We start from the raw sequence: 16864 nt of genomic DNA, 5'->3' as shown, positions 1-16864 counted from the left end.
ACACATGTAGAACCCAGTTAAAAACGTGTAAATGCTTTTGAAAATTAGGCAGTAAGCCTTGTCCCCACCTGTCCCACGAACTTTGAATATGACAAGTGTTCTGGTGCAATATCAGGCGTATCTGGAAATGGATTAGGGCAGAGCATCCCAAATTCTTAGCTAATGTAAACCCATGTTAGAACTTGAAAATTCACATGACCCCCCAGAGGACGACGAAAACAAATTAGCAGGAGTGCGGTCCATTCCAACAATCACTCCATTCTCACCCTCTACCCTTCTTCAGGCGATCCTTCCTCTCAACATCAATCTCCTTCAGAAGACCATCTCTATCATCGTCCCAGCTCATCCCGTCTCTCACCCCATCCAACTCTTATCCTTTCTACGCTAAGGCATTTTTATAACCCAATTGATCTTCAGTCTTCCCTTCCCTCATCTCTATCATTCCCTTCCTCATCTCCTCTCCTCCAATCCTTCTTTTACATCCTTCCCAATTGATTCTCTCTCACCCTAGCTCCTTTCTTACAGAACATCACCTTGAGTTTGTCATTACCCCCCTCCACCCCCACATTCCACAACAAATCCCTCTTTCCCTGTACATACCAGGATCATTCCAGACGGTGGGTTATTGTCCCCTGTCCAGCAGGTGGAGTCAGAACAGATTTCTGAGGGGAGGTGCTATATTACCTCATCACCCTCGTCATCATCCCCAGTATCTTTCTGACTCCAGCAGATGCGGGTGGGGGAACCTGAGTTCCCCACAACTATACCTTAGTTATAGGCTCTCTCTCATTTTTCTTTTAGGGGATCAAGTAAAAAACAAAAAAAACAACACAAATTTCTTTAATTGGGAGAATAAACACAAACAATAGATGCCTGATCTTTTTCCAAATGTTTATTAAGCAGAGACGTGTTCAAAAATCGCCCGACTCAGGCAGAGTTTCGCAGTTCAAAAACCGCTGCCTCAGGGGCTTCAACACTCCACAGTTATGAAAAAATCTCAGTAGTGTATTTCTCATCCGATGTACAGTCAATTACTGTCAGCAATGCTTCTGCAAACAGCACTTCACTCCCGGTCTCTGCTAGAGACCGGGAGTGAAGTGCTGTATTTCTCATCCGATGTACAGTCAATTACTGTCAGCAATGCTTCTGCAAACAGCACTTCACTCCCGGTCCCTAGCAGAGACCGGGAGTGAAGTGCTGTTTGCAGAAGCATTGCTGACAGTAATTGACTGTACATCGGATGAGAAATACACTACTGAGATTTTTTCATAACTGTGGAGTGTTGAAGCCCCTGAGGCAGCGGTTTTTGAACCGCGAAACTCGGCCTGAGTCGGGCGATTTTTGAACACGTCTCTGCTTAATAAACATTTGGAAAAAGATCAGGCATCTATTGTTTGTGTTTATCCTTACGGCTATCATAGATCGCCTACCTCTGTTTTCTTTAATTGGGAGAAGAAAAAAAAAATTTTTTTATTGACAGAACTTGAGGGTGGAGTGACGGTTTGTTACCTCACCGGGGCTTGCTGACCGGCCTCTCTCTCTCTCTCTCTTTACTTCTCTCTCCCGTTGTGTTAGGCTGGGGTAAGTGTTTCTTTTTTAATATATTTCAGGTTACCTCAGCGTTTTTCGTCGAAGTTTCGACTATGGGTGCACGCTGGTGGTCCAGCCTCTCCCCCACCTTCCCCCTCCCCCCCTCACAACGCTAACGAGTTGACCCGCGGCCCCGCGAAGTACATTCCCCGGGGCCGCCGGCTGCCGGGAAGGTCGATACCCCGGCGGTCCCTCGGGTCGGCAGGGGGGGGGTTTTTTGCTCTTTCAGAGCTCTGCTTCAGTGCGAGGGAGAGTTTACCGAGCTTGGCCACCCCTCCCCCTATCCCCTCATCATTCACCAATGCCGCGTCCGGCGGCTTGTGTTGCCTGCGGTCGGCAGGGGATTAAAATCGCTAGGGAGGGGCGTTGCTCGGGCTGCCTCCCCGACGGGGAAACTTGCCCTGCTGAGGGGGATACCGAGGGAGCGTTGGACCGCGATTCTAGAAAACGGCAGGCCCCGTTCCCACTGAGCGCGGGAACGGCGGCCATTTTGATGACAGACTCCGAAGCAGGGTTGTCAGAGGAGGACTCCCCGATTATTACTGCACCCCCTCCGAGGACACAGCTGACCATGGTAGATTCTGGGCACCGGGAGGGAGAGGCCTCGGGGGCCCCTCCCGGAAGCTTCTCTGCTTTTTCACCAGAGTTTGTTGTTTTGATGCACAAAGCCTTCCTTCAGTGCAGGGATGCTCCTACGGATATTCCGGTCCCCCCTCCTTCGAAGTTGATCCGTTTATCAGCACTGCAAGGGGGGTCGTCCCCCCAGGGAATTCTCATCCGTCGGGTGATAGTCCTGGTCCCTCCAAGGATCCTTTAGGAACACCTCGAGCTCCGGCTGGGTGTCCGGGGGGCGGACCCTTCGGGAGACCCGGCTGGGGAGGACTCCACCTTGATCCCCCAGGTGGAGGGAGATGATCCCAGGATTCTACGTATTTTTCAATCAGAAGAATTAGAGGACCTGATTCCTCATATATTGACGGAAATGGACATCGACCCCCCCCCCCCCCGGAACTGGTCGGAACACAGCCGAACGTCAGAAAGGGAGATCCTCTTCTAGCGGGCCTACGGCCTCTGGCCAAGGCTTTTCCCACTCATCCTTCCTTTCTACAACTCATTTCCCGGGAGTGGGATACTCCTGAGGCGACCCTCAGAGTTAGTAGAGCAATGGACAAGCTCTACCCACTGCCACAGGATTTTCTGGATATCCTCAAGGTCCCGGCCGTGGATTCGGCGGTGACCAAACATACCACCATACCGGTCACGGGAGGTACAGCTCTGAAGGGCACTCAGGACAGAAAGTTGGAAGTCTACCTCAAGAGGATTTTTGAGGTTTCCGCACTAGGTATGCGAGCGTCTATTTGCAGTGCACTGGCACAGAGAGCAGGTCTACGCTGGGTACAGCAGCTGCTCACCTCTCAAGACTTACCAGAAGCTGAAGCCCTACAGGCGGACCGGCTGGAGGCCGTGATGGCATATGGGGCGGATGCCTTTTATGATCTTCTCCGAGTTCTCGCCCGCTCCATGGTAGCGGCAGTTTCAGCCCGGCGCCTACTCTGGCTGCGAAACTGGTCGGCGGACGCATCCTCTAAAACTCGCCTGGGATCCCTCCCCTTCAAGGGTAAATTTATTTTTGGGGAAGACTTGGATCAGATCATTAAATCTCTGAATGAGAACTCAGTGCATAAGCTTCCGGAGGACCGTCCACGATCCTCGAGGTTTTCCCCCTCTTCCTCTAGATATCGATACAGGAATCAGCGGAGAACACGAAACACGCGTCAACAAGCTCCTCGGAACCCGTCCTCTCGTTCAGGTTCTTGGAACCGGCCCTTTCGAGGGCGCCGTCCCGGTAGGGAGGGACAGGGACGGGGTTCCTCTAATTCGTCCTCCAACAAGACAAACCAATGATGCAAGACGGACCCACGACCTGGTTCCCCGGCTGGGGGGTCGGATCGCTCTCTTTTACGGCGAGTGGGTCCAAATTACGTCGGACCAGTGGGTCCTGGATATTCTAAAGCACGGCTACGCATTGGACTTTGTCCGTCCTCCCAGAGACAGGTTCCTTTTCTCTCCTTGCGGATGCCGCTACAAGCAAGAGGCAGTCTCTTACACTCTCGACAGACTTTCCGCGCTGGGAGCGATAGCACCGGTCCCTCCCTCCGAATTGGGTCGGGGTCATTACTCCATCTATTTTGTGGTTCCAAAGAAGGAGGGTACTTTTCGCCCCATCTTGGACCTCAAGATGGTAAACAGGTCCCTTCGTGTGCCCCGTTTTCGCATGGAAACTCTTCGATCAGTACTAGCAGCGGTACATCGAGGAGAATTTCTAGCTTTCTTGGATCTCACCGAGGCCTACTTGCATATTCCTATTCACAGGGATCATCAGCGGTACCTACGGTTCAAGATCATGGGTCGCCATTTTCAGTTCCGTGCCTTACCTTTCGGTCTGGCAACGGCGCCGCGAGTTTTCACGAAGATCATGGTCGTGGTGGCAGTGGCGTTGCGCCGGGAGGGCATCCTAGTGCACCCCTACCTGGATGACTGGCTCATACGAGCAAAGTCCTGGGACCAGGGTTGCCTAGCGGTCAACAGAGTCCTTCGGATGCTCCGGTCGCTAGGTTGGATTGTCAATTTTGCCAAGAGTCACCTGGTTCCTTCCCAGTCCCTGGATTTTCTGGGAGCACATTTCGACACGAAAGAGGGAATGGTGTTCCTCAAGAAGGAAAGGGCTCAGTCCCTTCGCGATCAGGTCCTGCGATTCTCGAATCTCCAGGAACCCACGGCGTGGGATTATCTCCAGCTCCTAGGCATCATGGCCTCCACTATCGATCTCATCCCGTGGGCTTTTGCTCATCTACGACCTCTTCAGAGGGCTCTACTCTCCAGATGGAAACCGGCATCACGGGTTTACCGGATGGTCCTCCCGGTTCAGATAACTACCATCAACAGTCTTCAGTGGTGGCTAGAACCCCGAAACCTAGCTCAGGGCTTCTCTCTGGAGATACCGGAGTGGATAGTGGTCACCACGGATGCCAGCCTCTCAGGCTGGGGAGCGGTATGTCAGGACAGTTCTCTGCAAGGCCGATGGACGGCGGAACAGGCTCGGTGGCCCATCAACCGATTGGAGACCAGAGCGGTACGCCTGGCTTTAAAAGGGTTTCTTCCTCGGCTGCACCACAGAGCGGTCAGGGTCCTTTCCGACAATGCGACCACGGTGTCCTACATCAACAGACAGGAGGGCACGCGAAGTCTTCAAGTCTCCTTGGAAGCGGACAAATTAATGCACTGGGCGGAATGGCATCTACTGCGTCTGGCAGCCTCCCACATTGCAGGGGTGGACAATATACAGACGGACTTCCTAAGTCGTCAACACCTGGATCCCGGGGAGTGGGAGCTCTCGGGGGAGGCGATGAATTTGATAGTCTCCCGATGGGGGCGTCCCCACCTGGATCTCATGGCCACAGCAAGCAATGCAAAGGCTCCGCGTTTCTTCAGCCGCAGAAGAGAACGCGGCGCGGAGGGAATCGATGCTCTAGTCCTGCCGTGGCCTCGGCAAGTCCTACTTTATGTCTTTCCACCGTGGCCTCTGGTGGGGAAAGTGGTTCGAAGGATAGAGACTCACCACGGCCCAGTGGTCCTCGTGGCACCAGAGTGGCCTCGTCGACCGTGGTTCGCGGATCTTCTTCTTCTGGCCACGGAAGGCCCTCTACGTCTCAGCCACATTCCAAGACTGCTCCGGCAGGGTCCCATATTTTTGGAAGGGGCCGATCGCTTCTGTCTAGCGGCCTGGCTTTTGAGAGGCGCAAGCTGAGGAGCAGGGGCTACCAGGAGGAGGTCATCTCGACTCTACTGCTAGCTCGTAAAAGGTCTACTTCAGTAACCTATGTCCGAGTTTGGAAGGTCTTCGAGACTTGGTGTGGGTCTCACGACATTCACCCCGCCAACGCGTCGGTGCCGCAAATTCTCTCGTTCCTACAGGAGGGACTGGACCTGGGCCTCGCTTACAACTCGGTCCGAGTACAGGTCGCGGCGCTGGGCGCTCTCTTGCATAGTGGTGAGGGGTCGCGTCTCTCCTCCCATCCGGATGTTGGCCGTTTCCTTAAAGGGGTACGACACTTGAAGCCTCCGTTACGTCCTCCTTGTCCGTCCTGGAATCTGAACTTAATTCTGCAAGCACTTAGCGGTTCACCTTTTGAGCCCTTGCGAGTTTCCTCTCTTAAGGACCTGACTTTTAAGACTATCTTCTTGGTTGCAATCAGTTCGGCGCGACGCATATCGGAACTACAGGCGCTATCCTGTCGAGATCCGTATCTCCGTTTCACGGACGAGGGAGTGTCTCTACGCACGGTTCCATCCTTTCTCCCAAAGGTGGTTTCGGCCTTTCACCTTAATCAATCAGTAGAGTTACCTTCCTTTAAATCCAACGAACCTAGGGATTTGCGTATCTTGGATGTGAAGCGATGTCTATTGCGTTACTTGGAAGCTACAAATGATTTTCGACTATCCGACCATCTCTTCGTCCTCTGGTCGGGACCTAGAAAGGGACACATGGCTTCCAAGACTTCTATCGCTCGCTGGCTGAAGGGGACAATTGCGTCTGCATATATTGGTGCTGGTAAACAACCCCCTCTGGGGGTTAAGGCCCATTCCATTCGCGCTCAAGCGGCGTCCTGGGCAGAGACTAGCTCCGTTTCAGCCCAGGAGATTTGTAGAGCGGCGACGTGGAAGTCGCTACATACTTTTGCGAAACATTATCGTCTGGATGTTTCTGCACCACCAGACGGTTCTTTTGGAGATCGAGTCATCCGAGCAGGGCTATCCACGGCCCGCCCATAGGAGGGAAGCTTGGGTACATCCCACCGTCTGGAATGATCCTGGTATGTACAGGGAAAAGAAAATTATTCCTTACCTGCTAATTTTCGTTCCTGTAATACCATGGATCATTCCAGACACCCTCCCGTTATCTTGAGAGTTTTTTGATTAGGGTAGGCTACCTCTGCTAGTCTTCCTCTCCTGCTTTTTCTGCTCGCCCTGACACCCAGGGTTGTTTGTTCAGTATTTCTGTGTTAGCAAGTTTTCTGTTGAGGTTCTCATTCTGGTTTTCTAACAGTTTATTTTTTAGTTCGATACAGTTACTTGATCCCTCTCTTCCTCTTGGGCTTGGCTTTGCTAGGCTAGATACTGGGGATGATGACGAGGGTGATGAGGTAATATAGCACCTCCCCTCAGAAATCTGTTCTGACTCCATCTGCTGGACAGGGGACATAATCCACCGTCTGGAATGATCCATGGTATTACAGGAACGAAAATTAGCAGGTAAGGAATAATTTTCTTCTAGCTGATCCAGTACTCAAACCCCTCCTGCATCTGATCCCTCCCTTCAAACAGCCCTACTCTTCTAAACACTCTTCTGATCAGGAGCAACATTTTCCTTGTGACCCTGGGCCAAAAATGGATGTCAACTGGTGGGAAAAAAAAGGGCAGGATGCTACTGGGGGCAATATTTTTCTCTTGGGCAGATTCAGTGGTGGGTGAGGAGAAAAGAGCAGTAGCAATCTCCCTGTGCATACTCAACCACTTTTCTCCTCATGGTTGGTCCCAAACCTGACTGATCTACAAGTGGCAGCATTATTAGTAATGGAAGTCAGGTTCAGGCCCGTGAGCCATTGTAAGTTCACAGATCCTGCAGTGGTCCTATCATTCTTTATGCAGGGCTTCCTGTTACCAGAGAAACTCACGCAAGGGCAGCTAACTCAAAGCTCCCAGGCTGACTTCCACTACTAATGTTCCTTGCCCCTTGAGGCACTTATGACCCCAGCTAACAGTTTTGTGTCCCCATTTGGGGTCCTGACCCCCAGTTTGGGAAGTCCTGGGTTAGGAGGGATATTTATAGAACCCCTGAAAGTGAGGATTTACTAACCCAGGACTCAAATGACGACAAAGCGAACATGAGAGTTGTTCCAGTTGCCATAAAGGAGAAAATTCCTGGACAATCACCTCTAAACAGCTTGACTCCACTGCCAGTGAATGAGAAGAAAAGAACTCTGTATCAAGGGTTCTGAGGAATTTTGCACTAGGATGGGTGATACTGGGACTCTGGTCTAAGGAATCATTGCAACAATGCTGAGAAGAAGCGTTGGATTATTTATTTTTTGGTCTCTTAAAATGAAGAAACAAAGAAATTTCATTCTAGACCTGCAGTCTGACACAGCAGAGGTAGTGAAACATCCTTTCCAAGGATAAGGATAGATTCCTGCACTTTGATAAGCAGTTTCTATTTTTTTTTTTGTTTTGTTTTTTTAAGAGGAAAGTGACAGTATGATGTACACTGGAACTAGAGTCTCTTGCCAGAAGTCTTTTACTATCAACTTAGAATGAATGAGAACTGTAGTAATTGAAAGATGGAGATAAAACCTTCAGTAGCTGGCCCAGAGTGGTCTGCATACAACTGGTCCCAGTGCTTCAATGCTTTCTTTGCATCGTGTACTGCATGCACTGGTGCACCGTGCATACAGCTTGTCCTGCAGTGCAGCTTGTGTTGAATGTGTCTAGTGGAGTTCTCCCTCAATGCGCCACACATCGAACGAGTTGAGGTCTACCAGCATATCGGGAGCAAAGCAGGGTTAACATGCCACTAGGGATTTTATCTTATCACAGATGTCATTCATTAGCCATTTTGAGGAGGCACAAATATTTTTTTAATTTTCTTTTTGGAAAAAATCTCTGGAGAGACTGAGTACATGTCCGGGCTATGCTCGGACAAAAACAGACTGAAGAGGCTCTCGAGTCAATGTCTTGTGGGAACTCCCATACATGCTCAGTAGAGTTTAAAGCGCTACTATCTTGAAGAGACAAGTCTGTTCAGTGCCGCCAGATGAGGTCACCCACAGATCATGTTTAATTCAGCCCTGTTTATCAACGGAAAAACCACTATGCTGTTTTTACTCCTCCATCCTATTTATGATTTTATAAACCTCAATCATATCTCCTTTCCAAGCTGAACAGCCCTAACCTGTTTAGCCTTTCATAAGGGAGCAGCTCCATCTCCTTTATCATTTTTGTTGCCCTTCTCTGTACCTTTTCAAATTCTGCTATGTCTTTCTCGAGATAGGGCAACGAGAACTGCAAGCAATACTCAGGTGCGGTCATGGATCGATACAGAGGAATTATGATAACTTGTTTTATTTTCTGTTTCTCTCAAATAATTTCTAACATTATACTTATTTTGACAGCCACCACACAATGAACTGAGGATTTCAAAGTATTGTCCAAAAGGACTTCAAGGTCCTTTTATTGGGTGCTGATTTCTAATACCCCAAAACTGTGTACCTGTAGTTGCATTAAACTTAATCTACCATTTAGATGCCCAAACTCCTAGGCTCACAAAGTCCTTCTGCCATTCCTCACAATCCGTTGCTGTTTTAATAACTTAGAATAAGTTTGTGTCATCTGTAAATCTAATCAGCTCACTCATTGCTCATTTTTCCAGATCATGAATGAATGTGTTAAACAGCACAGGTTCTAGTACAGATCCCTGGGGCACTCCATTATTGACTTTTCTACATTGGAAAAATTGACCATTTAGTCCTACTCTATTTCCTGTTTTTTTAACAAGTTATCAATCCACAAAATATCACTACCTCCTACTCCATGTCTATTTTCCTAATTAGTTTCTCACTCTCTTCTACTCCCCCACCCTTGCTGCAGCTCTCTCTCCCCTACCATATTTCTGACTCCCAAGCCCCAACTGAAGTTTAAGTTGTTTCTTCCTTCTGCTGGGCCCAAAGATGCCACCTTCTCTCGCTTTCATGGTCATTTCACCAGTGGGGAAAATCTATTTCTATTTTCAAAACCCTAATTTTAGAAAATATTTACAAACATGTCCTTATTTATAAGAAGAAAATATATTGTAACTTTAAATCGCTTGTTATTTTTCATGAGAATCTGTAACCTTGTATTTTTCTCGTCGTCTTCTCTTTGCTTTCTTCTTTTCTTTTTCCTTTTCTTTCTTACGTTTCTTTCTGGATTTTCTGTGTGCTTTTTCACTTTTCTGTTTATCAACCACCTTTGTATCTTCCTGTTCTTCCTGAACATCTTCAAATCCTGCATCATCAATTTCACCATCCTCCAGCTCACCATCCTCTCTGCAAGAAGAAAAGATAATTTTGGAACTTGTATTTATTTATTATTTTTTATATACCGACATTCGATCTGAGATCTGTATATCAATTGTTAGCATCAATAAAGCACAATAATCCCCTTGTATTTATCTCTTTCCAAAAGGGGCAAGAAGGTCAGAGCATTACAAGATAAAGTTTGCAATCCTGTAATAAATTCACTGACTTGCCTCATTGCAAGTACAAAATATTAACATTTTTTAATTGAATTTTTAAAAATCATCATGACTATTTCTTTGCTCTGCTGCTTTTCATTTCTTTTTATTCCTAGATTTCCTTTTTTTATCCCAATATATTGTATCAAGTTTTTATACCACTTTTCGAACAAAAGGTGTGTATTTTTTATTACAGTCAAATCCTGCTTTCAAAATCATCATTTCCTTTACTCCATATGAAAAAATTAATATAGCATATAATGTTTGCAATACATTACAGCTACTTCAGGCTTCCAAGAAGGCTGGAGTCATCTGCATAGAGCAGCCATGGTTATAATCCTATCAATGGTACAAGTGCATTATACTTCTAAGAAGGCTAGAATAACCTTCATAGTGCAGTCATGGTTATAACCAGGGCCCCAAGTCTCCTATGATGATGCAGCTGCAAGAAGCATTATAAAATCTACCAAATACATGCAAGATTATGCAAATCTGCCACACAATTGCCACAGATTTTTTAAAAATCTGCCATAGAATTTGCTAAATTTACTACAGATTCTAGAAGTATTTGCCACAGGAAACCAAGAGCATTGGTTATAACAAACATCAGTGGTACAGCTGGATTAGGCTTTCAAGAAGGCTAAAGAAATCTGCATGGAGCAGCCATGGTATAATCCTGTCATCAACAAGCACACAGCAGCCGCATGTTTTTGACAAGTCACCAGTTTAGACAGCTTTTGTATTATTACAAAACTTTGTCGTAAAACATGGAAAGGGACCAGAGTGTTGGATTAATTATGGGAGTTGTAAGAACTAGAGGAAGCAACAACGCCTGGAATAGCCTATCAAAGTAGGTGGTGATGGTTGGCCAGCAGCAGCATAACACAATTTAAATATGCCTAGACAGATATAAACTGGTAGGAACAGGGGTGAGGAGTTAGGTAAACAACATAGGGGTGGGGAAAAATGATGTTAGTTTGGGAATTAATTTTTCATCTACCCAAAGTGGTAGAAAACTGAGCATAACTGTGTTAAAAAAAAAAAAGGGCTAGATCAACAGGCCCTTATCGGCCGTCATCTACTGTGTTGTTAAGTAATGCTAGTTGTAGACAGAAAACCAAAGGCAAATAGTTGAGACCACTAAAATAACAGGAAACTTTATTTTTTATCATGATATTTTTAATCACTTCCTTTTAGTGTATATGAAAGATTTAAAAATGGACAGTAGCCAGGACTGAAGCCTTGACAATCAATAGTACTGCTCACAAGTTTTAAACTTAGGATAATTCAACTCTTGTGTCTGTATTTTAGCAACATTCTGTTCAGTTCTTGCTTTTTCTTTTATAACTGTCTATAGCTTCTGCTTTTACTCTTTAAGCTTATTGGCTTGGGCATGCAACATACAATTACTGCTCTGATCACTGATGGGGCTTGCTTCCTTTCTTTAATTCTTCTGAAAACTGTCCTGTATAACTAAACAATATATATCCTTAGGCACAGCAATGTTCAGAGTAACCAATATAAAACAGAATGCCCAAACTATAGGGTCAAGTCTTACATTTCAAATTTGGGGAGGAGATAGCTGCAAATAGCTATTCAGGAAGGCCAGATAATTTAAAAATTACCGTTCAAAGCTGAAGTAGGTAGCCAGTTGTTCTGAATTCTCTTGGATTGTACTGAATTTTAGGTTAATGTCATGAAGTACTAAAATGTCTGGCAAATTTCACACTGCAGATATTTTGATTCTACCACCTGCCATGACTGAAAGAGATGTCCCATCCCAGACCAGTGTTAAGACCAGCTTGAGAAGCCAATATCTTGTGTCACCACAGGCTGACTGGAGTGCATATGTAATACGGTTCTGTCAGCTCCATAAAGCACGATGGGAAAACCTGTTGCTATAGCCATGTGACTAGGTTGTAAATGCTAAGCACAAAACCAGGCACAAGGCTCATATTTATAACATCACCTTAGTCTGTCTGTTCTGGCCATCCTTCTCCTCCTATACCATTGCTTGAAGTACATTTGTAATAAATTTGAATCCATCCATGGTGGCACTGACTACATAAGAACATAAGAAATTGCCTTGCTGGGTCAGACCAAGGGTCCATCAAGCCCAGCATCCTGTTTCCAACAGAGGCCAAACCAAGCCACAAGAACCTGGCAATTATCCAAACACTAAGAAGATCCCATGCTACTGATGCAATTAATAGCAGTGGCTATTCCCTAAGTCAACTTGATTAATAGCCATTAATGGACTTCTCCTCCAAGAACTTATCCAAACCTTTTTTGAACCCAGCTACACTAACTGCACTAACAACATCCTCTGGCAACAAATTCCAGAGCTTTATTGTACGTTGAGTGAAAAAGAATTTTCTCCGATTAGTCTTAAATGTGCTACTTGCTAACTTCATGGAATGCCCCCTAGTGCTTCTATTATTCAAAAGTGTAAATAACAGAGTCACATCTACTCGTTCAAGAACTTTCATGATCTTAAAGACCTCTATCATATTCCCCCCTCAGCCATCTCTTCTCCAAGCTGAACAGTCCTAACCTCTTCAACCTTTCCTCATAGGGGAGCTGTTCCATCCCCATTATCATTTTGGTTGCCCTTCTCTGTACCTTCTCCATCGCAACTATACCTTTTTTGAGATGCGGCAACCAGAATTGTACACAGTATTCAAGGTGTGGTCTCACCATGGAGCGAATAAGAGGCATTATGACATCTTCCGTTTTATTAACCAACTAGCCGTTAAGCCCGTGATAACGGGCTACATTAACATTTTTTTTGGTTCATTTCCTTCCCCCTCATTCTCCCTCCCACTCTCCCCCTCCCTCTTTCCCCCTCTCCCCTCAGTCACTCCCCCTCAGTCACTCCTCTCTCTCCCTTTCCCCCCCAGTCACTCCCCCCTCCCCTCAATCACTTCTCCCTTCCCCCTCCCCTCAGTCACTCCTCTCTCCCCCCCTCGGAAGATCTCCAGGGGGGGGTCCGTCCGTCCGTCCCTCCCTCCCTTCCGCGCGCCGCCGCTCCTCCCATCGCCATTATTATTCTCGCGCCGCCGCTCCTGCTCTTCGTCCCGCCGCTGCTACTGCTCCTCCAGTGCCATTTTTAACAGGCACGCTCTGACCGACGTGCTCGCATGCGCGGTAGAGCTGCTCTCTACTGCGCATTTGCGGCACGTCGGTCAGGGCTCCTTTATCTAGTAGATCCCTTCCTAATAATTCCTAACATTCTGTTTGATTTTTTGACTGCTGCAGCACACTGAGCAGACGATTTTAAAGTATTATCCACTATGATGCCTAGATCTTTTTCCTGGGTGGTAGCTCCTAATATATACCCTAACCTCGTGTAACTACAGCAAGGGTTATTTTTCCCTATATGCAACACCTAGCATTTGTCCACATTAAATTTCATCTGCCATTTGGATGCCCAATCTTCCAGTCTTGCAAGGTCCTCCTGTAATGTATCACAGTCTGCTTGTGATTTTCAACTACTCTGAATAATTTTATATCATCCGCAAATTTGATAACTTCACTCGTCGTATTCCTTTCCAGATCATTTATATATATATTGAAAAGCACCGGTCCAAGAACAGATCCCTGAGGCACTCCACTGTTTACCCTTTTCCACTGAGAAAATTGACCATTTAATCCTACTACTGATGAGGCCAAGCATCTGATGTGAAATCTGGTTGTCTGTGTCACTCCTTTCTCCTCTTTGAGTACCCTAGTGTGGTCAGGATAAGAACACTGGCAACGAGCCATAAGAGGGGTGAGTTTTGATGAGAAAGAACTAAGAGGTCGATGTTATGAGGTGCTCTAGTCTGAGTACATGTTTACTTCTGTTTGTGCGTGCAATAATACTTACTTAAAAAGGATTTAGCACACAAATTAGTGCTCCTGCATATTAATCTCATGTTAATGAAGGCTTAATCTACCACACCCCAATGCAGGGAACATGTGTTAAAGCCCTGAAGGCTTAACTCATGTCTTCTTAAAGCTTAAAATTTAGCTCCTGGGTCAGAGGTGGAAAAAAGTTAACTCACATTTCTGGGCATAGTGTCATTCTATGCAACTGAGCCAATATGGTCATGGCTGCAGGTGTCCTGGAATTAGGCCTCCGGGTGTACATGAGTGCTGCACAATTGTAACAACCTTGCTACTATAAAAGTGTCTTCCTTACAGAGCTAAAAAACAAATCGGAAGCCGATCCAGTTGGCTGTGTTACAGTAAAGACAATGAGAATCGGACGATCAAAAGAAGCCCTTTATTTCAATGCCCGACTCTGGCCGAGTTTCGCTCATAGAGCTGCCTCAGGGGCAACTAGAATTGAACAAATAAATATAAAACCTTAAAACAACACAATTAAATAATTCAAAACAATAAAGACATAAAAAACATGTATAGATGTACATACTTAAATCATAAAATAAAATACATGTATAGGTGTTCAGATAAAAATTAAAATAACACAATTAAATAATTAAAAATATAAAATACATGTATTAATGTGTAAATGCAAAACATAAAGTGCTCGATACATATATAACTATATAAACTCATGGAATCCAAACAAATTAAATTAAAATTGCATTTGAACATCAGCATGGTGCAGACAGAAAACAAAGAATGAATGATTCAATAGAACTGGAGAGGCTGACTTTCTATGAATATAATTCTTAATCAGAGTCGGTCATTGAAATAAAGGGCTTCTTTTGATCGTCCGATTCTCATTTTCCTTACAGAGCTTACATAATAGACTGTTATACATAAAACAATTTTGCGCATGATGGAGACAATTGTGCTAATAAAGTGCCTTCCCCAAACAAAAGCACTTTTTTAACTTTATGCCTGTCTAGTGCACCTTTTCAATTATTTTCAGTTTTATGTACTCAAATGTTATTTTGCACATAAAACATGAGTTATGATTGCTATCCATATTCATGTGTACATATTTTTAACTAGCATTTTTTTTCTAATGCCCAACACATACTGCATCAGGAGTTAACTCAAATTTTACTGTGTGAGTGAAAAAAGTGAAATTTAAGCTCACCTGATAATTTCCTTTCCTTGAGTCCTGCTAGACCAGTCCTTACAGGTGAAAATTTCCTCCTCCACAGCTGACAGAGACAGAGGACATACCTTTTACCCATGTAACGCTATATGCTGCTACAAGGCAGGTGTGGTCCTTAGCAGTTGCCAAAGCAAACGTGGACAACTACCCTACACATAAAAGATTAGAAATGACGGCAGAACAGGACCAAATGGTCCATCCAGTCTGCCCAGCAAGCTTCTTAAGGCAGAAACTACCATTCTGTGCAGGTTACTCCCAAGTTTCTCTTAAGGGTAATAACCCATAAAAATTGCAGCTAGCAACATTTTTTACTGGGCGATGAGCTTTTTTGAAAATTCAGACTCTGCTACTTTACGTGCTTTGCTTACGGGCCTGGCCGTACAAACAGTCCTGTGCTTTTACCCTTATGTCTGCATATCAGTTGGGGCCCTCTTGGAGCGGGAAGTAGAGGGAGAGAAAGAAAGAAAAGTTTTAAACACCTTCTCTAGGCACTCCCCTACTCCTTTGGGCTATTTTCCCCCTGATTTTTTATGTACATTTTCCTAAAGGAAAAAATAGGTGGGAACATAATTTCTACCCCCCTACAAGGAGATATTATATGGGTTAAAGGGGAGGAGGGATAGATGAGATAGCACATAGCTCTCAGCTAGTTTTAAATTCTGGCAGCACAGTATTCCCAGGCAGGTTATGAATTGGTCTAGCAGAACCTAAGGAAAGAAAATTAACAAGTTTCATCTTCCTTATCTTCCTGTTAGACCAGTCCTTATATATGGGCAATACCTAAGCCAATATTTCCCCTGGGTGGGAGGAAGGCAGTGCTTCTCTAAGGATGCCCTCTCCAAAAGCTGTATCTGCCTTGGCTTGTATTTCCAGTCTGTAATGTTTAGTGCAGAAATGAAAGATCACGTAGCCGCCCTACAAATGTCTTCTGGGGCAACTGATGATGCCGCCTGCACCCTGGTGAAATTCACATGCAGCTCGGTCGGCGTCTGCTTACAGCTGAATAGATTGAATATATTGCCTTCTTAATCCATCTGGCTATTGTAGCCTTGGAGGCTGCTGCTTCTCCCTTCCATGGGCCTCCATATGGAACAAAGTCTATCGGTCTTCCACAAGGAGTTTGCAGCCGTAAGGTACCTTAAAAGTATGAGCCAGACATCCAAATGGTGCAGCTCCAAGTTTCAATTGGAGAAATTACTTACCTGATAATTTCATTTTCCTTAGTGTAGACAGATGGACTTAGGACCAATGGGTATTGTGCTCTCCTGATAGCAGATGGGAGACTGAGTCAGATTTCAAAGCTGACGTCAGCCTACATATACGCGTGCAGCATGCTTAGCTCTTCAGTATTCTCCTCGAAAAGCCAGTGTGGATATATGTTGCTTAATACTTGATTACACTTGAGTATACTTGATTAACTTTGAACAGGTTCAGCTGATTATATATATAAAAACCTTTTGGCACTGGAGACCGCTGGTGCGCTGAAACAATAAACGCCGACACCTAGGTAACTGCGGGTGTCTCAACATAAAAGCAAGTTTGCTTACCCTAAACGGTGTTTCCGTAGATAGCACGATGAATTAGCCATGCTGTCATGGGAACTGCCAATCAAGGCCCGGGAGGCGGAGCTTAAGTAGCAGAGTGTAGATTTTTTCAGTCTCTGCGGCTGCGCGTATGTTCCCGCGCAGGAAAGTAACAGATTCTCCTCAGTCTGTATTGAAGCTTGAGCGTAGGAGTTGAAAGTACAACTACCAGGGAGGTGGGAGGGTCCGCATGGCTAATTCATCCTATCTACGGAAACACCGTATACGGTAAGCAAACTTGCTTTTTCCCATCGATAGCAGAGCTGAATTAGCCATGCTGTCATGGGA

At 45.6% G+C, this 16864-nt stretch overlaps 1 protein-coding gene across 1 annotated transcript in view; it reads right to left on the bottom strand.

Moving 5' to 3' along the window:
- Positions 1-16864, bottom strand: part of ZC3H6 (zinc finger CCCH-type containing 6) — a 645204-nt gene that overhangs the window by 565809 nt on the left and 62531 nt on the right. The window contains exon 2 of the mRNA XM_029594264.1: positions 9539-9731. Within this exon, the coding sequence (XP_029450124.1) occupies positions 9539-9731 (193 nt within the window). The remainder of the gene's footprint in view (positions 1-9538; positions 9732-16864) is intronic.

Source organism: Rhinatrema bivittatum, chromosome 3 (assembly GCF_901001135.1).
Source record: "Rhinatrema bivittatum chromosome 3, aRhiBiv1.1, whole genome shotgun sequence".
Taxonomy (NCBI): domain Eukaryota; kingdom Metazoa; phylum Chordata; class Amphibia; order Gymnophiona; family Rhinatrematidae; genus Rhinatrema; species Rhinatrema bivittatum.
This window is presented reverse-complemented; position numbering and strand designations above follow the sequence as displayed.